Below are 26,704 nucleotides of genomic sequence, written 5' to 3'. Positions count from 1 at the left end.
TTCCCAACTCATACTTTAATGTCCTTCTAAAGGAACTGAGTTGCAGCCCAAATATTACTCACCTCAGCATTTGAAGCAGCCACTTTTAGTCGCACAGGTTGCATTTGTAATAGCGATAAGACTTCAAGAGTGTGCTTCTACATGAGATGTGTGGACTCCTGTCCTAACCCAGAAGCTTTAGGCATAGTGACTTATAAGAGGTGAGGGTTTTCTCTTTCCCAGTAGCCACAATTCCCCCCTTTTATACATGAGACCAAGAAGAATGGAAGCTTGAAAGATCAGAGACAGGAAATCTGAAAATTTCCAGCCTAGATTACTCTAGTTTCTCTCAAATGAGGAAAGAGGAATGGAGACATCGCATCCCATGGAGTGCTACTACATTCTAGGTGAGTAGAAGCAGTGAGTTTATAAACGCCACATGATCCTAGCACAGCCATCTACCACAAAAATTTCCTGGTCATTAAGACTGAGAAAGTCTGATCTACTGCAAACTAAGCAGATTCTGTATGTGGTATGGGTTTCCATGGCCTTGACCCTTTACCAACACCATCCACCGTCTGGCACCTTTCCTGAGGCTGTTGTAACCTATTTGAGTTGTACCAAGGCCACCACTGAACACAGTGACACTGACAGGGAACTCTTGCAAAAAAAGTCCACTTTTCTATTTGGACACCTTGGGTGGAGCTTCCTCTTTATACAGAGCACTCATAAATAAACTACTGTGGACTGGATACTCTGGAAACAGTGTTAAGGAAGAGGACACAGAAGCCCTGTCCTCTTGTCCTTTCTTCCTACACCATGTGGAAAAAAAGACAGGCTCTGCCATGTCTTATTTCAGTTCTTCTTGCCTTCCTGCCTTCTCCTTCTTCAACCTATGGAGATCTGTAAGTACTACATAGGTCCTCTTCCATAGAGCTGCTGCTCCAATAAAAAAACCAATGATTTCCTTTTACAGTCCCTTATCCTGGGAACTTCGCTATTTTTTTGCTTTTTTAATTAACAAATAATTATTGTATATATGTTTTCCAACTTTAGTACTACTTGATTCTATGTAATCTTTTCCTTTCCAGCTCTAAAGCAATCAGTATTACTACACTGAGGTGCCATGTGATTTAGAATAGCATTCCTCTTAGATACCAGTAGTATCCACAATCACAGTGATCAGAAACATTGTAGCATGTTGAAACTGTTTAACCACTTTCAAAATAAGCATTTAAATTATTGGAGCTCTGGGTTGGAAATCTGTAGCCTATAGTTTAACCATGGAACAGATAGGATTTCAGGAACATTAGAACTCTGTGTATGTTTGTGTGCTAAAATAACACTCTTGTTAGGATCAAAGACCTTGGATAAACCTTGCTATTTGGTGTCTAAAATATCTACATTATTAGAATTACATTGTTGAGTGACTTTTTTTTGTTTTTTTTTGTGATTAGAAAAATATCTGTACAGTGGTAAAATTAAATTAAATTTGGTGATATTTTTGCATAGTGTGATATCGCAGTGATGGGTTTGATTTTTTTGCTAGTTAGAAACAAAATCTCTAGTGCCAGGAAAAGATAGAGAGTAATCTTACAGATAGCCTTTGGCACTTGCTCAAGTGTAACATGGGTAAATTATGCAACTCTGAATTTCACAGTCACATTATAAGTCTTAGGTCAGAGAGCACCCAAAAATAAAAACAGAGTACTGAGTTATTTTTCAAGAATTAAAAGTGGTAAAGAAGAACAATCCGGATGCATTTTTGAAAAGAATACTTATTGTTCCTATATTATCATTAAAAGAAAATAAAAACTATGTAGCACTGGCTGTTTAGTGAAGGCACTACATGTCATTAAAACCTGAGTTGGTGGATACCATTGATGAAGCTACATTGTTACCACTACAAAAATTAAAAATTCTCTGCCACTCTGTCATGCTATCAGCCTGCCATCTCAGGTAGTAGAGACGTGGATGACAATGATTATTGTGATGAAACTGCACTCGTGCACAATGAAATCTATTCACAGCTGGCCTGAACTCCTTCCTTTCCAGGAAGTTTATGGTGCTGGTCCCTTTCCAACTCCACACCGAGACCCCTGAGAAAATCTGCCTCCATTTCTTCCATGTGAATGATATGGTGACTGTAAGCGCCTTCCTTCAGTCTAACCAGGGAAGCATAAACCTCTTCAATGGGCTTGTGGTTGACAAGGACATGTTCCACTGTGTTTCCTTCACCGTGAGTACTAGATACCTGTTCCAATTTGTTTTATATGTTTATGTGCATGTTTGTGTGAATATGGATATATGATATACATACATATTTCTTAAAAGGATATGAATCTAAAAGCATGTCTATGACTTCAAGACAATAGGAACTTAGAACATGTACCTGACAAGCAAATAGCAATAGCATAGATTTTCCCAATTCATAATGGGGAGAGACAATTCCCTCAAAAATTCTACTACCCAGAGGAAGGAGGGTTTTTGCCAGCTCATAGTGCTTGCTAATGGGGAATTACAAACTTTCAAATAGCTCTCCAGCTAATAAGGACCACATCTCCTGTGTGTAATTGATATCCCAAGTAATTTGTAGGTTTCTTCAGGACCTATCTTCAAGACATCATTCTTACCACCCTTAATAAATTATCTCATAATGCCCACCACAACTAATATATTGTCGTTCCCTCTACCTCAGTTTCAGAGTTAGAGCTAATCTTCAATCAAGATTATATTTACCCCAAAAAATACTGTGGTTTTGTTGCTTCCATTGAGGCACACATAAAATGTGTTTTCTTTTTATAATCTTTTTCTGACACTTTTTCCCTTCCACATAATACTTAAACAGAAACTAATACCCTCCCACCTCCATCTCCTTCCTGTGATGTGGAACGGGATGAAGTGAAACAGGAAATCTAAGAACTGCATAGGGTCAGACAATGAAGGGTCTTGTTTTCTTCTCATTCTCAGATCCCTGGGGCTTCCCTTTATGACGGGACTGTGCCACTCTTTGTCGGCATCCGAAAAGATATCGTTCAGTTAAACACAAAGATGATGGTGCTGGTGAAGAAGAAAGAAAATGTTGACTTTATCCAGACAGACAAACCGATGTACAAGCCAGGACAGACAGGTATGAAGCTCCATGGTGGGCAAAGAAATTAAGATGCCGTACTGCACGTGGTCAGAGAAGGCCTACGTCTCTGGACCTCACTAGAACATTCTTCCTCTCTTTTTTTCCCAGTCAAATTTCGGGTTATCTCTATGGATAAAAATCTACGCCCCCTGAATACATTGGTGAGTCTTTTGCTTGTGAGCATTGGTGGGTTCACCAATATAAAATGTTACTGTAATATTCTCATTTCCAGCCCCTTGCTAAGGTATGAATTGGTCGTGTTTTCTGTTCTGCTCTTTTGCCTATTTATGCCACTTGCTGATTTTGCCATTGGCCATTCTGTGACTTCTTTATGTGTGAAGAACCTTATTTTGCAGTCTATTATTTGTTAACTGTCCCAAGGTTTTCTTTATACTTCATGGAGGCTTTTACTGTACAGATCCTTTTATCTTGATTGTGTACTTCAGTCATTTTTTTGTAGTTTATATTAATGTCTGCCATCCTTAAGAAATCCATTTAAAGCCTAATTAGGGCATTTATCACATCATCTGTTATTTTTATATTTAGTATTTACCATTTGGCTCCTTCTCTAAATGAACCTTTTAAGAATAAAATTGCATTCTACAGTCACTTATCTTCTGTGCCTAGACAAGTGGTGGGTATCTGTGTTATTCACTCTCTATTATAAATAGAATCTTCTCTGATGAGGGATGGGAGACATTTTCATCTATAAGTATAAAGATAAACCAATGACAATTGGCTTAATACTATGTCTTTTAGCAGCATAATAATAGTGGGTTACCCTGGGACCTATGACATGTCTAACCACAGGTCTGTGGCCTTATAGTGATGTCAAGTGTGAATTTCTTCTTAAATTGGTTGGTCACTTCTATGGTATTTGTGCTACCATGACAGGAGTGGGCATATCTTTCTAGGCCTGTGATTCTCATAGTTGGGTGAGGCTAATGATTATTTTCCTCCTCTGGCAGTGTGCATAGCACCTTCCAGCTCTAAGAAAGCTAGGCAGTAGGGATGATTGTTCCAGTCACTACCAGCTCGACTGTAGAATGTGAAAGCCTAAATGGGCATCTAAATCACATCCTCTCCTGAAAGGCCCAGAGATTACTGTGTCATAAAGGAAAAAAAAAAACTATAAGACCCCGAGGTGAATCCTGTAGGAGACAGAATTAATACAAGGAAACAGTTCTCTAAACACAGCATAGCAGCTCCACATATGAACTTACAATTGTGTTAGCATGCACAAACATGGGAATGTTAAGCCAGGCCAAACCCTAGCATGGAGAGGGGAGATGCACATGACGGCCCACCCCTAAGGAGCTGGTGTTAGCTGACAGCTACTGGGAGAAAGTGGGTTGTCTTTAAACGTATAGACCCTGGTAAGTCAACCATACTCCAGTGGAAGTCCACATATCCAAGAATATATGGGCAACACGAATCGAAATTAATGGCAGAGAGAAAGAGAGGGAGGGAGGGAGAGGGAGGGGAGATCTGGTATGAGTTGTGATAAGGTGTGAATACTATCATAAAACACTATACAAAGTTCTCAAAATACTAGTTAACAATTACAGAAAATCATAATCCACTTTTATTTAACTTGTCCTTTACAAATAACAAAGTACACTAGATGCTATCTGTTGGAGAGTCTAAAGATTCTATTTATCCCACTAATATATTGTGTAATTCTATCAAGTATCTTTTTTCTCTTTTCTACTATTTATTCTTCCTTTATACAAAACATCCAGATTGCAGCCTCCCCTCCCTCCACTTCTCCCAGTCTCTCCCCCCTAAAGTACCCCCTCCTCCACATCTTTTTCCCTTCAGAAAAGAGCAGCCCACCCAGTGATATCAACTGAACATGGTATAACAAGATGCAATTACACTAGGCCCTTATCTCAAAGCTGAACAAGGCAACCCAGTAGGAGGAAAAGGGTTCCAAGAGCAAGAAAAACAGTCAGAGATACACCCACTCCCACTGTTAGGAGTACCTCATAATCCCCAAGCAAAAAAAAAAACCACACACACACACACACACAGTATGTATGCAGAGGGCCACACACAGTCCCCAGCAGCCTCCATTATGGTTGCTTCAGTCTCTGAGGCCCTATGATCCTGTTTAGTTGATACTGGAGGTGGTGTTCTCCTGGTGCCCTTGACTCCTCTGGTGCCTCCTCTTCTGTTGGGTTCTCTGAGCTGTACTTGTTGTTTGACACTGGGTTCCTATATCTGTTCCCATTGGCTGCTGAAGGAAGCCTCTCTGATGATGACTGGGCTAGGTACTAATGCTATTAGGATAGCAGAATATCATTAGAAATAATTTCATTGACCCTATTTTCCTATCCTATTTTGATTCTACCCTTGGTCTCTGAGCCATCCAGATTCTCATTCCTTACCATCCAGCAGTATGGGGCACAGGCTTCCTCTCATGGCTTGGGCCTCAACATAGACTATTCATTGGTTGGCAACTCCCACAAGCTCTGAGTCACTATTGCCCCAGCACATCTTGTAGGGAGGACAGGTTGTGGGTTGAAGGTTTTGTGGCAGGGGTAGTGTCCCAGTCCCACCAATGGGACTTGCTGGTTACAGAAGATGGCTAGTTTAGGCTTCAAATCCCTCATTGCTAGGAGCCCTCACTAAGGTCATCCTCACAGATTCAAGGAAGTTTCCATTGTACAAGATTTCCACATCACCCCATATATGGTCCCCCATTCCCATTGAATCTCACCATATTCTTTCCCTCTTTTCCTCCCTCCTGTGCCTGACCTCTCATGTTTCCAGAACCTCACTCCATTATTCCACTGGAAAAATCTACCCTGTTTTCTCTCACATGGAGATCCATGCATCCTCCTAAAGCCCTCCATGTTACTTAGCCTCTCTGGGTCGGTAGACTGTAGTGCGATTATCCTTTACTTTATAGCTAATATACACCATGAGTACACATCATGTTTGTCTTTCTGGGTCTGGATTTCCTCCCTAGGAATGCTTTTTCTATTTACATCCTTCATAATATATATACATGTGGGTATGGTTCTGTTGGTCAACTTTTAATCACTTTACTTATCTCTATAATCTTATGACACTGTAAAGTTTCCAGTGTAGGCTGTTGTCCTAATTAGGGTTTTAAGGCTGTGACAAGACACCATGAACATGGCAACTTTTATATGTAAAAAAATAAAAAAAAACATTTCACTGGGTCTAGTTTGCAGTTTCAGAGTTTAGTCCATTATCAGTATGGCGAGAAGCATGGTGGTGTGCAGGCAGACATGGTGCTGGAGAAGGAGCTGTGAGTTCTACATGCCAGCATAAGGAGACTCTGTGCACACTGGACATAGATTGAGCATAGGAAACCGAAATGCCCACCCCCACAGTCACACACTCTCTCTAATAGGCCCACACCCCCTATTAGTGCACTCCCTATGAGCCAAGCATTCAAACACATGAGTCTATGGGAGGCATTCCTATTAAAACCACCATAGTGTTGACTAACTTCCTTGACTCTCTTCCTAGTACTTTGTGTGTCACTGTATATTACATGTTCATTTGTATGCACATGTGTGTGTGTGTGTGTGTGTGTGTGTGTGTGTGTACACATGTGTGTGCTAGCCAGAAGACAACCTTTGGGTGTGAGTTTTGGGGTGTCATACACCGTGGGCTCTGAGTCAAGAGTCTCTCACTGGCCTGGGGCTTGATGATCAGGCTAAGCTGCCTGGCCAGTGACCCCCAAAAGCTGTCTGTCTCTGCCTTTCCAGCTAAGACTACAGCAGGCACTTGCATCTGCATTTTATGTGGATTTTGCACATGAAAACCAAGTCCTTATACTCCAGCAGCTAGCTCATTAAAAGCTGCCTCTCCCGCCTGTCTTTCACCTCTTAGTTTCATAATAATTACAGCACTTTCATTTTTATTTTGGGTAAATTCGCTTCCATTAATTAATCCTTTCTTCAAAATTTCATCAACTGATCCTGGATGTTCTATATTGGCTTTACTATCATGTTTCTGCTCTACAATCATCATTGGAAATTTGATTGAGTTCTTAACAGCATATATTGATTTAGAAAGAGTGTGAACCATTCAATAACAAATGTTTCTGTCTAGTACACATAACATCTACCCATTACTTTAGATTTCCTTTTATAGATTTCCTAATTACAATGTTCTTCTTAAGCCTCTGGATTTCTTAGTTGACTTATTCTCCAAACCATAGTTTTCATCAATGAATGGAGTTTATAGAATGTATAATTTGTTGTGTTCATTTTCAATTCAATTAAGATTTTTCTATGTATCTCATTACTTTTTTCCCATGTCAATATTGCTGAATTCATTAGTCAATATAACTTATCTTGATTCTAGTAGCTTTTGTGTGTTCGATATAAAGTGATCTTGCTGCTACTGTGTAGGGTTCATTTTTCTGCCAATTAGAGAATTAAAAGACAGGAACAACCTTGCACACAGTGAGCAGAGTCAGCCATGGAAGAAAAGCTTTCATTAGAGGTGAGGAAATACACAGAGCAGGCACATGGGAGAGAGGACCCTCTACAGAGAGGGTCTGGGAGTCCTGTCTCATTCTCAAGGCTAGGTGGGGTCTTTAAGGATCTTTGAGAGGTCTTTCTTCCCTAATATATGGTTGATCACTTTGAACAATGACCAAGACTTTAGGGTAAAATTGTCCAGCTCTTGGCCTTGCACAGGTCAGATCAGCCCACTGCAGATATTGTCACCAGTACTAAGAGATAGAGCCTTTAGGTCTCTGTCTCAGATTAGAAATGTGAAGGAGGAGCCAGACTTCCACCATTTTAATTATCTGTTTGTGGCATCTCGTTCTATCTGTCTACCCACCAGGCATTGGTCTAATTTTTAGTTCCTTAGTCTGATAGTAACAATCTTACTTCTTCACTCATAGTTCTTTTCTGGCCGTATAGGCCAGAGCCTCCAGGAAGATATCAAAAGATAGCATATGTAGGACTTTTGTAAAAATATCTTACTTCGCAAATATGCTTACTTTGCAGTGTCAATTGACTTTTTAAAGACATGATTTCACCATGAAAATCTTGCTGGCCTGGAAGTCTCTATGTAGACCAATAAGGCCTTGAGTTCATAGAGGTCCACCTGCCTCTGCCTCCTGGTGTCTGGTATTATAGCATGTGCCACCTGTAGGCCCAACTTTCTTATCAATTATATTTTATTATGAACCTGTTAAAAAGCCTACCTCCCTAACATTCCAACTAACCCAAACAATCAGAAAAGAATATTAAAGAACACTACAATGAAATCTTAAGGGTATCAGTCCCTGGCATAGTCAGCAGGGTTTCAGCAGACCAGCAATTTCACCAAAGTTGCTACTGGAACCAAGAGCAGCAGCTGGAACCTCAAGCCTTAGCTGGAGTCCATAGCCTTGAAACTTTCCCTGGAGCAGTTCTCTTTAGGAGCCTCTTGAAGTGCAGCCAAAAACCAAGTCCCAACCAAAAGCCTTCTCTCCTATATATATATATCCTCTCAGTCTGTTCAAGGGTGTTTTTCACCAAGCTCCCCCAGGAAGTATTGCAACTTCTATGTGGAAAAACACCCTGCTTTCTCAGATCTAAGTGGTAAATATATGGCCCTGTGTGTTGGCCCACATTTGGGATCAAAATAGAAGAAAGTTTATCTACCCTTCAGCCACCACCATGTGTGCCTGGATCAAGTACTTAAGCAATGTTTTTTAAAGTCTGTTTAGCCAACAAGTACCTCCTTTATTGTTTTTGTTTTTGTTTTTCTTGGTTCATCCTGATCTTATAAAATTCAAACTGCAGTTTGCACTGTCTCCTTCTTCTTCTTCTTCTTCTTCTTCTTCTTCTTCTTCTTCTTCTTCTTCTTCTTCTTCTTCTTCTAATTCTTCTAATTCTTCTAATTCTTCTATAATTAAAAGTGAGAGTGAGACCAGCAAAGGGAAGAAGGAATTGGTCTTAAGTGCCAAGGGAAGAAGGAATTGGTCTTAAGTGCCAAATTGTTCAGAAGGTCAAGAAATAAGACACACAAAGAGGTCAGCAGGAAACAGAGAGTCACTAGTGTCTTGGGATCAGGTCACACTAAAATGAGTGTCTTAGCATAGGTTTTTAAATTGGTTTATAAAGCAGTAAGTTTCCACATGGCTTTTTCATAGATCCTTAGTTTTCATGGTCTCTCTCACATTCCCCTCCCATCTCTCCCATCCCACACACTGATCCCTGCTTACACTTTCTGCCCCTCAAAGTGCACCTGTGCTTTGATTACATCTATGTCACTCCATGTCCCCTGCCTTGAGGGATTTCCCACCCCAGTGGCCGACTTCTAGTTTCCATGCTCTCTCAGGTACTCCAGGTTAAACATGTAACTCTAAATATTCAGAGTGAGTAACCACATATGAGACAGAACATACAGCAATTATCTTTCTGAGCCTGGCTCACCATTGTATGTTTTTCAAGTTTTATCCATTTGCCTGAAAATTTTGTGATTTCATTTTTTATAGTTGAATAAAACTTTATGGCGTACATCTGTACCACATTTTCATCAGGCATTTTCATGACTCATCTTTCTATACTTTCAGAAACGAGTTCTACATCACTAAAACTTCCTTAGCACAGTCATTGTTTGCTCCATTATAAACTACTAGAAACAGCTGCCTTTTGTTCTTTTTTGGTTTTGTTTGCTTGTTTTTGATGCAGGGTTTCTCTGTGTATCCTTGGCTGTCTTGGACTAGCTTTGTAGACCAGGCTGGCCTAGAAGTCACAGAGATCCACCTATTTCTGAGTCCTTGAATACTAGGATTACATGTGTGAACCATTGTGCTCTGCAAAAGCTTTCTTTCTTTCTTTCTTTCTTTCTTTCTTTCTTTCTTTCTTTCCTTTTCTTCTTCTTCTTCTTCTTCTTCTTCTTCTTCTTCTTCTTCTTCTTCTTCTTCTTCTTCTTCTTCTTCTTCCTCTTCCTCTTCCTCTTCTTCTTCTTCCTTTCCTGCTTTTCCAGACAAGGTTTCTCTGTATATCCTTAGCTGTCCTGGACTTGCTTTGTAGACCAGGCTGGCTTCAACCTCACTGAGATCCACCTTCCTCTGCTTTTCCTCAAGTGCTGGGATTACAGACCACATACTGCTATGGCTGTCTTCTTTAAGCTTATGCTCACCTAAAATAAGTTTGCCTCTTCAGACACTTCAGTTACTACAGAACCTTAAATGGCCTTGCATCTATCTGACTTTACTGTATAGACTTCATCTAACCAACAAGAAACATATCACCTGCAAAATCCCTTAACATACAGTTCTTGCTTTAGTTAGCAGCAATTCTCCTCAGATGCAAGAGCAGCTATTCAGCCCTTTTTTCTTGGTATTACTCATATAAGAGTCTGGCAAGAATTTGTTCTGTTGAACTATGTTCCGGAGGTGTATATTGACTATGCATGCTAATCCCTTTGTAGCTCAATAGACAAGAAATGGGAAGCCAGTGCCTTGCCCAGGACACACCAAAGTTATACATTGTGAATGGATATATTTTAAATGATTAACCCTATTTCACACTACAAATATTTCTGATCTGAACTGTAAAATTCTGTAATCTTCACATTGTGAAACCTCAGGGTGTGTCTGAAAGCAGATCAGAGAAATCGTACTGATAATGTCCCACAGTTCCATTTCTCCACGGAGTGTTTCATGTGACTCAAATAATTCTAAACATACACCTAAAATGTCTCCAGGGTAGTTAGTTGGTTTGATATTGACTTTGTTACTGGATATTAAGTTCACCAAATTCTGCCTGAAACTCCTGTCATGAAGCCCATTCTACAAATCTATTGAATTTGTTCTGTCTGTGAAATTTCTAATCCTGTGGTTCTCAACCTTCCTAATGTTGTGATTATTTAATATAATTCCTCATGTTGTGGTGGACCCCAACCATAAAATTATTTTTATTGCTACTTCATAACTGTAATTTTGCTACTGATATGAATCATAACATAATTATTTTTGCAGACAGGTTTACCATATGGGTCGTGACCCCCTGTTCTAAACTAATATTGCTTTTCCTTTCGTTTCAGTTTCCTTTGGCTTACATTGAGGTAAGAAACTTAAATGTTTCATATTCAGAGAGAAGTCAATCTGCTGGAAGTAACTTGATGTTGGAATGTTGTAGAACTAGTATAGGTCAGCAACCTTCTGCCATTTGAGATAACTGGTTTGTTATATCCCAGGTTACCTTTATTTTTCCTTTCCCCAAAAGAATATTATCAAGCTCCCAAATGCTTCCATCATAAGCCCATTGCCACCATGAGATGTGTTGTACTTAGTGCTTTAATGACTAAGACAATTTACAACCTGGTTCACAGGATCCAAAGATGAACAGAATTATGCAGTGGCGGGATATCAACACAGAGAACGGGTTCAAGCAACTGTCTTTCAGCCTGTCATCAGAGCCCATCCAGGGCTCCTACAAGATAGTGATACTAAACCAATCAGGAGAGAAGAAACAGCACCCCTTCACTGTGGAGGAATTTGGTATGGATCAGGAAGATTGGCAAGGGAAAGTGGATGCCATGAGTTTCCAGTTACCATGGGATGAGTGCTTTTGAACAAATTGAGTTTCAAATATGTAAGGCTGGGTTTCATCTAACTCTAGTAACATGGAGCTTCTAGAAAGTTCTGGGATTCTCAGAAGCAAATACTCGGGTTTTCTTATTTAAGTAGATATCTGTGATGTGCAAGAACTGACATAATCTGTAACCACTCAACATTGTAACTTTAGTGGAGGAGAGGGGTTACCTTCATAATGTCAAATCACCATTTCCGCGCAGAGACTGGCCGTTTAAGCAACTAGGAAAGTCGTATCCTCCCTGAATTTCTCCTCTCTCTCCCTATAGTGCTTCCCAAATTTGAAGTTTGTGTCAAGATCCCAAAGGCCACCTCTATTGACAGTGAAAAACTGAATGTGACTGTGTGTGGAGTGTGAGTTATCTGGTTTTTGTTCTTCTATCCTTAAGAATGTACTTGGACCCAGAAAACACCCAGGAAATGCCTCATTGTAGACCATGTAGAAATACAAAAGCCCTGGCCTACCCTCCTAGAATGTCCCCCTCTGGTGCTCGTCTCTTCTTCTCCTTTACTGCTCTGTGTCAATTCCTGCTCACTTGTATATGTTGTTGATGTTAATTCTGATGACAGCAACGATAATATCAATTGTGTGATGGGGTAGAATCCCCGTGTCCCTGTCTTTGGAGATATGAATGAGCCTAATACGTTCCATTGACCCATGTAAGGAGAATCCAAGCATTGGATTATGGCGTCTTCCTGAACTATTATGGGTTGACAGAAAGAGCAGAGAAACAAGAGCTCCCAATCTCACTCCAGCTCCAGCTACTACCACCCAAGTTTAACTGATAAGCAGCATCCTTTTTCTACTTGCATTTCTGTCCCCGATATTTAAGGATCTTGCACTACAGGAAGTAGAATTGCCACTTAAGTCTGGAGTCAGCATAAGTCAAACCACACTAGAGAAATTTGAAAATGTGTCTGAATCAAACAGAAGAGACACATCTTAGCTTACATTTGCTTGTCATTAAAAAAATAACAAATGTGCTAAAAAACAAACATGGCAAGAAAGAAGAGAAAAGATTGAGGAACTGTGCAAAACAGCTCTGAGTCCTTCTCCCATGCTCCCCATTCATCTCAGCTGAATAGAAGCACCCTCACTGACTAGCCAAGGGTCGTGATATCGTTAGCCAATTTTTTCCCAGCCACAAAAGTGAGAAATGCATGTCTCCCATAGCAGGGCTAAATCCTTAATATATATATTTAAAGTATCAGGTGGTAATAATGGACCATATGTGCTGTCACTATGACACCAGACACAGTCTGTTACAAGTTGGCAGTGAGGACTGTGGTGGGAAGACAGTGGGTCTCTGCTTTACAAAGACCGCTGGTCTGTGTGAACTTATGTTCTGACAGATATACCTATGGGAAGCCTGTCCCAGGACATGTAAACATAAGCATATGCCATAAATGTCAGCGCCTCAGCATCATGGAAGACTGTGGATGCAAAAATGTCAGTTACCAGGTAAGCAAACTGTTCAAAGGCCTGTTTTTAATACCGAGGGTTAACTATCACAGAAATGCAGACAGCAAGCTGAGAGGAAATGCATCCTCAGATATTGAAAGAGAATGTTCTGGAACCTCAGGTTGTAGTTTAGTAATGAAACATTAGGCAGGCATGTGTGCAATCCCTAGGACCCCCTCACTAACAAAAGGGATAGTCCTGGGGCCTACTAGCATTAAAAGGATGTTTCTAGAACTTTATTTGGCCACCACATTCATTTTTTGTATATTGTCATTGTACAAAATAGTAGGATTATGGCATATTCACATGTGAGTTATCATGTATTTTAACCATATTCACTTGTCCCATTGTCACCTCTGCTGTCTCGTGTCCTTGCTCCTATGTGTCCTTCTCCTCTTCCTATATGGCCTCCACTACTTTCATGCCTTACACACTATTCTTTGAAAGAATATTTTAGTTAGCACATATAAAATGTAGTATATTATACATGAAACCATAGGCTTCTTTACAGTATATTCACTCACGTGTATTACATACTTGATTACTTCCTTCATTACCTACCCTATTCCCTCCACCTCTCCTCCTGCCAGACCCTTCCTCTTCCCAAATGGAACAACTTCTATTCTGCTGTCTTTCTTGTTTTGTTTTGTTTTATGCTCACATATGACAGAAGACATGCACTGTCATGTTCCTGAGTCTGGTACAGCTTGTGAAAGGTGATGAGCTCCATGCCATACTGTTCTCTTCTTCAGTTTTGAGTATCCACTCATCTGTTGATGGGCTCACTTGTAGGTGAACCTCATAAATGACAAGCATGTATATGAACACATTTTGGTATGCTGATAAAGCTTCCTTTTATGTATTCCTGAAAGCTGCTCATGTGGTCTTTTGACCTTTCATTTTCTGAGGTGCCTCTACACCTGGTTGTAGTTCACCCACAGCATATGAAGTGCACAGGGCGTGAGGTCCTCTGCTCACAGGTAAGTGTTAGGGAATCCAGGAATGTTAAACATGTGGGGTTGTCTCCTCAATGGAAGAGATGTATACCTGTTTCCACCCAAAAAACTGGCAATAAATATAGTTAATGACCTGATGTCCTGTATCTGTAGGGTCAGGCCACGTTTGAGTCTATCCCAGACTCATCCTTTCTAGATTTTTCTTTGGAGTACTTTTTGTCAGCCAATAAAACTCTTCTTTATGGGAGATATCACTTGTACTTTACAACAGTTTGGGTAACCTCTGTGCTATCTCTAGAGCCAGACCACTCCTGAGTCCCACAGACTTTTATGTTTATCTCAGTCATTCTCAGCAGCCATTGATTACCTGTAGCTCTTGATCTAGGACTGGGGCTTTGTGGAATTTCCCCCTTTCCCCACACTGGCAGGTTAACTGGTTTTTACCACTCTCTAAGTCTTGTTCAGGCAACCCGTGGTTGAGGATTATATGTGCGTCTTTCTCCTGTTTTGTCTGAAAGGCAAAGAAGTCTTCACATGTGGATTTGAGTTGAGCATCGATCTGACCAGTGCATTGTCTGATAGGCATTCTGGTCTTTTATAGTCTTTCTGATCCTTGTTTCATGGTTCTTCCTGATCCTTTGATGTAGGAGTTATGTTGAAGATGTAGCTCTTGGAGTTGGGTCCCCCTGTCCTCTCCTCCCCCTCTCTGTCTCTCCCTCTCTCCTCCTCCCTCTCCTTCCCTTCCTCCCTATCTCCCCCCTCTCTTGGTTAACTGTGCCAAAGTTCTCTTCATCTTTTTTTTTTAAATAACCACCTCTTAGACTCATTGGTTCTTTGTAGTCTTTATTTCTGTTTCTAATTTTTGCTCTGTTTTTTTTATTATTCCTTCTTATCTGCTAATGCTCAGTGTGGTTTGATCTTTCTTTTTACAAATGCTTGATTTGTATCATTAAGTAATTTATTTGTGTTATTTCTTTTTTTTTAGTATTAAACCGGAAATACAATGTTTTATTTATTTATTTTTTCCTTTTTTTATTAATTTATTCTTGTTACATCTCAATGGTTATCCCATCCCTTGTATCCTCCCATTCTTCCCTCCCTCCCATTTCCCCTTATTCCCCTCCCCTATGACTGTTCCTGAGGGGGATTACTTCCCCCTGTATATGCTCATAGGGTATCAAGTCTCTTCTTGGTAACCTGCTGTCCTTCCTCTGAGTGCCACCATGTCTCCCCCTCCAGGGGACATGGTCAAAGGTAAAGCACCAGAGTATGTGAGAAAGTCATATTCCACTCTCTGCTCTACTGTGGAGAATGTTCTGACCATTGGCTAGATCTGGGTAGGGGTTTAAAGTTTTACGGCCTGTATTGTCCTTTTTATCAGCACTCAGAACTATAAATGTTCCTCTTGGGACAGCTTTGAATGTGATTCAGAGGTTTTGTTGTATTATGTTTTCATTTTTATTTAACTACAGTATACAGTATTTTTAAATTTTTTCTTGAGTTCTTCTCTGATTAGTTGTTTATTCAGTAGTGTGTTGTTTAATTTCTTTTTTTGTTTTTTTTGTTTTGTTTTTTCTCCTTTATTAATTTATTATTGTTACATCTCAATGGTTATCCCATCCCTTGTATCCTCCCATTCTTCCCTCCCTCCCATTTTCCCCTTATTCCCCTCCCCTATGACTGTTCCTGAGGGGGATTACCTCCCCCAGTATATGCTCATAGGGTATCAAGTCTCTTCTTGGTAACCTGCTGTCCTTCCTCTGAGTGCCACCAGGTCTCCCCCTCCAGGGGACATGGTCAAAGGTGAAGCACCAGAGTATGTGAGAAAGTAATATCCCACTCTCCACTCTACTGTGGAGAGTGTTCTGTCCATTGGCTAGATCTGGGTAGGGGTTTAAGGTTTACTGCCTGTATTGTCCTTGGCTGGTGCCTTAGTTTGAGTGGGACCCCTGAGTCCAAATCTGCCTATAATAATGTTCTACTTGTAGGCTTCTAGGACCCTCTGGATCCTTCTACTTTGCCATTCTCCCATGATTCTCTCATCTAGAGTCCCAATAGAATGTCCTCCCCTCTGTCTCAGTTTCCTGGTAAGTGAAGGCTTTCGTGGGACATGCCCCTTGGGCTAATATGCAGATATAAGTGAGTATATACCATTTGAGTCTTTCTGCTTCTGGGTTAACTCACTCATTATGATCATTTCTAGCTCAATCCATTTATCCACAAATTTCAGGAATTCTTTGTTTTTAATAGCTGAATAATATTCCATAGGGTATATGTACCACAGTTTCAACTCTGAGATTCCATCTTACACCCATCAGAATGGCTAAGATCAAAAATTCAAGCGACACCACATGCTGGCAAGGATGTGGGGAGAGAGGAACACTCCTTCATTGCTGGTGGGAATGCAAACTAGGACAGCCACTTTGGAAATCTATCTGGTGCTATCTCAGAAAACTAGGAGTAGGGCTTCCTCAAGACCCAGCTATTCCACTCCTTGGAATATACCCAGAAGATGCTCCAGCACACAACAAGAAAATTTGCTCAACCATATTCATAGCAGCCTTATTCATAATAGCCAGAACATGGAAACAGCCTAAGTGTCCCTCGATAGAAGAATGGATAAAGAAACTGTGTTGTTTAATTTCTATGAATTTATGTAATTTCTAGAAATTATTTTGCTGTTGATTTTAAACTTTATTGTATTGTGGTCAGATAGGACACACTAGGTTATTTCAAATTTTCTGTATTTGTTCAGTTTTGCTTTTATGTCACTAACTGGTCTATTTTAGAGAAACTTCCATTCACCGCTGCAAAGAATAAATAGTCGTTGGTGTTTAGGTGGTATTTTATAGATATCTGTTAGGTCCATTTGATATATAGTGTCATTTAATACTGGTGATTCTGTATTTAATTTTTGTATAGATTCCCTATTGGAGAAATTAGGTACCGAAACCAACTATAATTATTGAGTTTCATCTGTTTTCTTGAAGTCCAGTGATATGCTTTTTTATGAAAATGTGTGTGCTAGAGGTTGGTTCATATATGTTAATAATTGAAGTGTCTTCTCAGTTCATTGTTCCCTTGATCGGAGTAAAGTGCTCTTTTTTATTTCATCTGATTAATATTTGTTTGCAATCAATTTTGTCAGATATTAGAATAGCAATGCCTTCTTGCTTTTTGCTCATTTGCTTTGAATACTGTTTTTCATCCTTTTATTCTAAGGTGCTACCTATCTTTGAAGATAAAATGAGTTTCTTGTAAAAAACAAAAAGACTGATTTTGTTTTTTAACCCATTCAACTCTCCTATATTTTTGATTGGAGAGATGAAGGCATTAAAAAATGTTATTATTGAAAGGTGTACATTGATTGCCATCATTTTGTTGTTGTTGTTGTTGCTACTTGTGTTTTATCCTACTTTATGTTTTAGTAATTTTAGCTGTGTTTTTTTTATGTAGCCTCTTAGCTATGCTTGTTCTCCTCTTCAGACCAAAGTATTGTTTCTAGTATTCTCTATGGGGCTGATCTGGTAGACATGAATTCTTTTATCTGTTTATAGCCTTGCAGTCTTATCAGTTTTAAGAACTCCTTGAGCCTTGTGAATTGTTTACATTCTAAACCTTATAAATCCTGTATATGTCCTGAGTCTTATTGAGACTCCTTCCATGTGGTATATTTAATTCAGGTAAAATTTCTATACAACACTTTGAAAGTTATTTTTTGCCCAGATGATCAATCAATGAGTGTGCAGTGATAAAGTCACTTATTATTCTTCCATCTACCTCTATCTGTCCTTTGCTTTGCAGTGTTTCTTTTATGAAATTGTATGCATTAACAAGTTTACTTAGTATTCTTTTCATTGTTTATGCATTTCACCAATAGGTAGTGACTTTTTTATTCCTTGTAATTGATTTTGGACTAGTCTATTTTATCAAATATTAGAATTGATACACTTGCCTCTTGACAGCTTGAATTTTCTTGATCTGTCTCTTTCTATCCTTTCATGTGTGTGTATGTGTTGTTGTTGTGGTTGTTGTTTACTCTAACTAGCTGGCCTGTGCTTCATATAAAAGAGTTAAAATTATGTATATTTAGAGTTACTGTTTATAATTATTTGCATATTCCTATGATTTTATTGGATGTTCAAATATTATTTATCTAAGTACCTTGGTATTATAAGATGCAAATACTAACACTTATAACAAATACTAACTAAAGATACTAATAATATAAGCTGAGTCCCATGTTTATAATCCGGTCACCATGCTGTACAGCACTGAAGTCTCATGCTAGCAAAGAAGTCTTCACATGTGGGTTTGAGTTGAGCATCGATCTGACCAGTGCATCATATCATCTTGTTTTTATCTTGCATATCAGCTAGACAACACAGGCTGCATCACAAAAGAAGAAAATATTAGTACGTTCCAACTAAAGGAAAGATATTTTGAAGCCCAGAATTTTCATGTGAATGCAAATGTTATTGAAGAAGGGACAGGTACGTGAGTAACTTGAAAATACAGAAAATGAAATTGTGAAAATTGACTCCTGTTTACATGAAGATGGTGGTGTAAAGGATGTAGAAAAAGGGTGTAGAATGCAAGCAGTTATCTAACTGGCTTTCAGTGTTATTGCTAATTTCTTTTTCAGGATTGGAGTTCAGTGGATCTGGAACAACAAAAATTGAAAAAATCAAAACCAAACTCATATTTGTGAAAGCAGAGCCACACTTTAGACGTGGGATTCCCTTTCTTGTGAAAGTAAAGTACTCTTTGGATCATAGATGCTCTCGAGCTGTACTATGATTTCTCAGCCTGGGCCATTCTGCTCAATGTTAACTTTGCCTGACGTCGTTGGTTGCCAAACAAGAAGTGTGGCTTATTGGTAGAGCTTGTCCTTCACATGCTTGAGTGTATGATTTCTATTCCTAGAACTAAACTCAAGATGTAGAAAGGCCATCAAGAATCATGAATCTAAAACATAAGTAGCATATTTTTATTTATAATTACTGTACTTGAAATACCATAAACCCCAATGTTTCACTGTGTTTCAATGATAAAGCAACACATGCTACATATTCCTAGTAAATCCATGCTCACTATTAACCTCAGGGCTCCAACAAGTATCTTGTAATGATTCAGAGCACCTGCTTCCCTTAGTTCACCCTGACCCTGTCAATAGTTTCTTATGAGTAACAGATAAGTATGAAGGATCTATAAAGAATAAAGAATATGATACTTTGGGCTTCTGTGCTTTCACAGCACAACCAGTTCTAATGATGTAGATGTGAAAGTGTTAGATTTTTGTAAGACACTTTTTGCATGCTGAAGTAGTTGGTGTATTTGATCTTTATTGACTACTGAGACAGACTTTTCCTCTTATGATTTATGTAGTATTACCTTACCTATACTATGCTTTTCTTCCATGTTCAATTTAGGTCCGCCTTGAGGATTTCCAGGGTGCTCCTATTCCAAATGAGCAAGTCTTCTTTAAAGTACAATCTGGCTACTCCCATGCTACCATCACTGACCATCATGGCCTGGCAGAGTTCTCCATCAACACCACCGGCATTGAGGGTCATTCCCTCAAGATCAAAGTAAGTAAGAAATGAGGGCATAAGACACAAGGTGAGGCCTTGTAACAGTTTGAACTGGATAATGTGTAGTTTAATAAAAAGAAATATTCCAGGCCAAATTTTCTTTTTAAAAATTTTATTAATTTATTCAGATTACAACTCAATTGCCATTCCATCACTTGTATCCTCACATCCCTCCCTCCCTCCTGCTTTCACCCTATTCTTCTCCTCTAGGCCTATGACCGAGGGGGACTCTTGCCCCACTATACGGTCATTGGCTATCAAGTCTCATCTTGTTTTCTGGCTTATTCATTCTTTGAGTGCCACCAGGCCTCCCAACCAAGGGGAGGTAGTCAAATATGAGCCCCAGAGTTCATGTCAAAGTCAATCCCCGCTCTCCACATAGCTGTGGAGAATGCTCATTGGGTAGATCAGACTAGGGGTTCAATGTTTTCTATTGTATTGTCCTTGGTGAGTGCAGTAGTTTGAGCAGAACCCCTGGGCCATGATTCACCCATCATGATGTTCTTCTTTAGGTTTCTAGGACCCTCTGTGTCCTTCTATTTCCCCATCTCCTATATTTCTCTTACTTGGAGTCTCAGTAGGATGTCCTCGCATCTTTCCCAATCTCCTGGTAAGTGAAGACTTTCATGGGACATGCCTTTTCGGCTAGTGCCCAATTATAAGTGAGTATATACCATGTAAGTCTTTCTGCTTCTGGGTTAACTCATTCAGTGAGACCATTTCTAGTCCCATCCATTTGTCCACAAATTTTGGGATTTCCTTGTTTTCAATAGCTGAGTAGTATTCCATAGTGTCAATGTACCAGAGTTTCTTTATCCATTGTATGTTTATATGCATCTCCTTCTTTGAATTGGGTAAATTTTCTTCTATGATTTTGTTGAAGATATTTTCTGGGTGTTGGAGTCGGGTCTCTTCTCTTTCCTTGATGCCTATTATTCTCAGGTTTCATCTTTTGATGGTGTCCTTGATTTCTTGGATACTTTGCGTCAGCAATTTTTCATATTTAACATTGTTTTTGATAGTTGTTTCGAGTTCTACAATTGTATCTTCTAGTCCGGAGATTCATTCCTCCATTTTTTGGATTCTATTAAAGAAGCTCACTTTTGTGTTGCTTACTTTCTTCTTTAAGGTCTCTGATTCCCATTTTCCTTATGTCTGTGCTTTTTATCACTGTTTCCATTTTCATCTTCAGATCTTGAACTGTTTTATTTATTTCCTTCATTTAGTTGTTGGTATTTTCCTGAAAAATTTGCAGTGCCTCTCTATAGGCTTCTTTTATATCTTCCACCTGTTTTGCGGTATGTTCCTGCATTTGATTATGGATTTTATTCATTTCCTCCATTATCATCCTCATTACTGAGGATGTGAGGTCATTTTCTTGTATTTCAATTGTGTTCTCAGGGTTACTTTCTTTGGGATCACTGGGATCTGAGGTTGATGAGTTCTTTTGGTTTTTGTTGTTTGCATTCTTTTTAAAATATATTTTATTAATTTATTCATATTACATCTCAATTGTTATCCTATCCCTTGTATCCTTCCATTCCTCCTTTCCTCTCATTTTCTCTTACTCCCCTCCCCTATGACTGTGACTAAGTGGGAGGAACCTCCTCCCTCTCTATATGCTCATAGGGTATCAGGCCTCTTCTTGGTATCCTGCTATCCTTCCTCTGAGTGCCACCAGGCCTCCCCATGTAGGGGACATGGACAAATATGGGGCACCAGAGTTCATTGTTTGCATTCTTATGCATTCTTTTAGTCATCTTGCTATCTCTGGTGTTGGGTGTTAGCTTCTGGTGTTACTCTCTGGTTGTTGAGAGTGGGTAGTTGGTGAATGATTATAGGCCCTTGCCTGTGGGCATAAGGGAGTTCTTCTCTGTAACAGGCATGTGACCTGCTTTCTGCTCCAGGAGACTTTGTTCTACACCTTAAGCTCCTTACTGGGTCAGCAGAGGTAGGCTTCTGCCTGAATCCATTCATGCTACTGAGGAGATTCAGCCTCGATGTGTTGGGGGGCGTTGTTTACTTTTCTGTCCTGACTTGTTGGAGGCAGTTCAACCTCTCCCAAGCATGTAGTAGACTGTGGCTTTATTTGTCCAATTGTCCAGGCCTGGTCTGCCCTGGTCCACAGACAAGTTCCTGCCTGGAGCAATCTAGAAAGCAGACCAGTCTAGATTTTGCACGCTTGATGGCTCAGTCCTAGGGAGCTGCAGCCACACCTCAGTCTCCCCTCCAGACACCAAGGCAGTCCGGCGTCTCCCCCAAGTGTGGGAAGTCCCTTCTGGGCTATAGGGACTGTGGCTTTATCTGTCCAATTGTCCAGACCCTGACTACTGTGACCCATGACAGTATGCTATCCATATCAATCTAGATAGCAGACCTGCCTAGATTGTGCACCTTTGGTGGCTCAGTCTCACTGAGTGTTGGCAACAATTCAGACCCCTTTCCAGACACTCAGGGTAGTCTTCCTTCTTCAATGAGTGTGGGAGTCCCTGCAGGGCCATGGGAACTGTTCCTGCAGGGTTCTATCAGTCCAATTTTGCAGGCTCAGTCTGCTGAGGCTGGCTGCCTGGCTCCGGCCAGACTAACCCACACCACGCATGCTGTTTATGTGTACCGTGGGCTTCGCTGCAGGCTCCAGGGCACCCCGTGGACTGTGTTGGCATGGGTAGGGGTGCCTGAGGACAGATTGACTTGTTTCCCTGAGACTTTCCCAGGCCAGAGGCTCTGGTGTTCCACCCTCGCACACACTGCGCCTCTGCTATAGAGGCTGGCTGCAGTCTGCAGGTGGGTTGGTTCCATTTCAAAGTCTGGAAGAGTGCATTCAGGTCCTCCGTGGAATGTTATTCTGCCTGTGGTCTGCACTGTGCAGGACACCACTCACCTAGTGTTCTTCAGTTCTTGAAGTCTGTGGCTCCCAATCCAGTCCCTGGTCTCCATGCACTAGATCAGATACAGTGTATGAAGTATGTGGCCATCTTGGAACTCTTTCCCAATTTTTCTTATTTTAGAGCAAACCAGAAAGGGTTTCTGATCACTAATAAAAGTATGAGCACACATTGTGAGCACATTCTTCTTAAACACAATATTTCCCACAGTCTTTTTTATTTTATTTACTTTTTATATATCTCAAGTCAGGACCTCCAAGCAAACATGATTAAAAGTCTGTTTTTATCTATTCAGTCAAGGATAGGTACTGTATGTTCTCAAATTCATTACTGAAATATGCAGTGCTATATTCTGAAGTAAGAGGCATTTATTGTTTAACTGAATATGGTTGACATTACCCTAATCCCTGCTTCAGACACAGAGACTGACAGAGACACAGAGACAGAAAGGCAGACAGAAATCCAGCAAGCACTAGAAATGCAATCTGGATCTACAATAACACTGGAGACCAGTAATCTGCAGTCAATTGGAACCACACAAATCATAGCTTTGTAAGATGTGTCATAAGAGTGAACCATATGAAGAGAGCCCCACTATTTGACTTACTACCAGAGGTCTCTGAAGGCGCTTCAGCTTTATCTCTGACTCCTAATGGTTTTCTCCTCTAGTTGGCTCAGTAGGCTCATCCCTGAGATCCACTGTGGGTAGAAGAATGCCAGTGGTGACTTACACACATTTGCTGCTACAAATTTAAATGAGGGAAATTATACTCTATTTTACAGAAAGAAATTGAAAGTATGTCCCTTTGCAAACAGCAGATAGACTATAGAGGCAAGGATTGGAACTAGGCATGTGGGGGGTTGGGAAAAGCAAGAAAAGGACCAGTGTGGCGCTCACTAGGAGGTCAGCCACTGTCAGATGGCTTTGGTTTGGGAGCATTCTAGATGCTCAGAGGCACAGAGTCATTTAGAGGATAAGATGTCAAACTTTACTATCTCCACCCCTCCACCCCAGCACATGCACGTGCGCAGGCACACATGTGCATCCTGGTGTAGCCTAGAAGTAAAGCCTTAGGAACGAACAGTCTCTTCTAAGTCATGATGATTCATTTTCCTTTTTCTTTCATGGTTTAATTTCAGATTTTTCCATACTTCTTGTTCTTCCCCACTTTTTGGATTTTGTTGTTTTTCCTTTGTTTTTTTTAATTAGGAGAGAATATAAGAGGGTTCATTATGGCATTTTTAGCTGGTCTTGAGGCGCATGCCTTTAATTCCACCACTTCGGAGGCAGAGGCAGGCAGATCTCTATCAGTTCAAGGCCAACCTGTCTAAAAAGTGATTCCAGGACAGCCAAGACTACAACAGAGAAACTCTATCTCGGAAAAGAAAAAAAAATAGGAAAAAAGTAAGAGGTTTTATTATGGTATTTTCATTCAAGTTGCTTTATCCTGTTCTCCCTATTATCTCTCTATCTCCAAGAACCACCCTCATATTTCTGCCTCAATAGTCTATTTCCAATATTTGCACCATGTACTTCAGATTTTTGCTGTGTTGTTACTTGATGTTTTTTCTCATATTGGGCCTCAATATCTTTCTCTCTGATCTTGATTCTTTTATCTGTTTCTCAGACTCTGGTTTGTTACTTTAGTAATAAAATTTTTCTCAATTTCTAAACTTAACTGTTAATTTATACTATATTTTTCTCTGTCTATTTATTGAAACATAGGGAACAGTAGGTAGTTTTAATTGTTTTTTTATCATATTCACACACCTGCTTTGGTTTGGTGTTGACAAATTTATTGAATTCCCTTTATGTTCCAAAGGTTTATTAGAAATCAAGCCTTTAAAAGAGGGCCACTCATTAAGAAAATCTCCTTATAATAGCAGATGTTCTATATCCATCCCTACAGATGTATAAATTGCAATATCAAAATAGAATAAATAAGAAAAATGAAATGTGAAAAATTATCAACACACTAGGCTAGAAAACTTCTAAGATGAACAAAAGAGAAAGAAAATAACAGAGAATATCCAAAGCCAGTATGATAGTTAATATTAATTTCAATTTGATAAGAGGCAACAAGCCTCTGAGGGATTACAGAGATTAGGTTAGCTTCTAGTCATGCTTATGAAGAAAGTCATTGGGTTAATTGAAGTAGAAAGACACACCCTATACTTGGGACTCACTTTCAGCATGGCCATGCTTACCTCCACCTCTATGTGTGCTACTGCCATTGTTGTTGCCATCATATGCAGACGTCAGAACTCGGTGTTGGTGTTTTCCTTGTTTGTTTGTTTGTTTGTTTGTTTTGGACTTCCTGCATGGCCTAAAGACCACTGGCTATGCAAGAATCCTCCAGGCCTTTGCTGCCAGGTTGGGACTGCGAAGGATCACGTGGTCTAGGCATGTTTACCCACATCCCAGCCTCTCCAGTAGTCAAAGACAACTATTGTTGGACTACCTAGACCACACTGAAAATCAATCTAATACTTTTAAAATATGTCTTCATTTTATCAGCTCTCTTCCTGTAGATAACCATAAGGCAACTGTCAAAAAAAAATTAAACTTAGCACTGTTCCATTCAATACTAACTGTAAATGTATACCAATTTAGGCCACTCCATATGCACCATAAACAGGCAGAATATATTTTAAAGCATTTAGTTATTTGCTGTGCAGAAGAAACTCATCCCATGAAAAAGATGCCACAGAGACTGAATTGAATGAAAGTAAAAATTATATTATTCTAAACAAACAAAACTCTCAAACAACGATTAGTAACCATGTCCATATCTGACAAGTAGGGTCAAGCCGAAATAAGATAAAGTCATTGCATTATAAAAAGTGAATAATTTATCAAGAAGATATACATGTAAATATATATCCCCCAAAAGTTGGTTCAACAATTTTCATAAGAACAAGCAGAACTAGGCTGAAAGGGACAAATAGGTAAAAATACAAATAACTATATAAATGAATGACTTGAATATGCAATATTTAATAATAAATGTATCATCCAAACCAAAAAGTCAAAAATAAATCTCAGATTAAACTGTACCTTGTATCTCATGGCCTTAACAGTCATCTATCAAATGCTATATCCAATCATGATGAAACAGACATCCCCCTCAGCAACTGAAGGGAGCAATTGTTTACCAATTCAAAGAATTTAAATCATTCATAGCATCCTATCATGCCACAGGAGACTATAATTGTAAATAAATAACATGTGAAACTGGAGGGTATATACAAATATATTGGCCCCAAATAATATTCTAGACATTGATCAGTGGAACATTGACAGTATCGGAAAGGTAACTTTTAAATTTCTAGATTTAATAAAAATACACCAGAATACATATGGTCTATAGAGAATTCAATTCTAAGAGCTATGAGTCCCTACATAAATAATCAGATATCTACCAGGTAAATGCTGCACCTCAAGTCCTTATCATAAGTAGAACAAGACAAATACAAAATTAATGAAAGGAAAGAAAGAATAAATATAGCTGAAAGTAGTGATGAGGACAAAAAGATCCAATGAAACCAAAATCAATTCTTTGAAAAGATGAGTGTGGAGGAATGTCTTGAGTGGATGTAACAACTGTCAATAAAACACTGTTGAGTCAATAAGCTGTGCAGAAGGACAGGAAGTGGAAGGTGGGATTTCCTGGAGGGGGCAGAGCCAGGCTTGACAGTTGAGAAGGGATAGTAGCAAGTGCTTGGGATATATGTATGTTATGAAGTTTAGAGTAGTTTATTTATGTTAGTTTAGGAGTACATTTGTATCAGTTTAGATTCTGGCCAGTGTAGTGTTGGCAGCATTAAAGTACATTTCAGACTCTGTATCACTTATTAGCCATCTTAGGCCAAACCAATACATTTTACTGTTACAGATAAGTGAAATTGATTAGCTCTTGTCTAAACTCAAAAAAAGGTAAAACTCAAATTAACAAATCAGACGCAGCCACTACAGCACATAGTATGAAATACACAGGGTTCTTACAGAATACCAAGAAAGCTTTCATTCTGATAAATTAGAAAAATCAGAAGAAAGAAATGAATTTCTGGATGTTTATATTCTACCTAAAGTAAGCTGAAAACGATG

The 26,704-nt window shown here is 39.5% G+C and overlaps 2 protein-coding genes across 2 annotated transcripts in view; both read left to right on the top strand.

Moving 5' to 3' along the window:
* Positions 1-26,704, top strand: part of LOC311588228 (murinoglobulin-1-like) — a 102,374-nt gene that overhangs the window by 53,246 nt on the left and 22,424 nt on the right. The window lies entirely within an intron of this gene.
* The window catches only part of LOC311588227 (murinoglobulin-1-like), a 212,462-nt gene continuing 186,493 nt past the window's right edge, over positions 736-26,704 (top strand). The window contains exons 1-4 of the mRNA XM_084765705.1: positions 736-884; positions 2,035-2,218; positions 2,950-3,109; positions 3,221-3,273. Of these exons, the coding sequence (XP_084621831.1) occupies positions 799-884; positions 2,035-2,218; positions 2,950-3,109; positions 3,221-3,273 (483 nt within the window). The 5' untranslated portion in view covers positions 736-798. The remainder of the gene's footprint in view (positions 885-2,034; positions 2,219-2,949; positions 3,110-3,220; positions 3,274-26,704) is intronic.

The sequence above is a fragment of the Acomys minous genome, assembly GCF_964271855.1.
Source record: "Acomys minous genome assembly, chromosome: 17".
Taxonomy (NCBI): Eukaryota; Metazoa; Chordata; class Mammalia; order Rodentia; family Muridae; genus Acomys; species Acomys minous.
The sequence above is the reverse complement of the archived record's forward strand: the minus strand, read 5'-3'. Positions and strand labels throughout refer to the sequence as shown.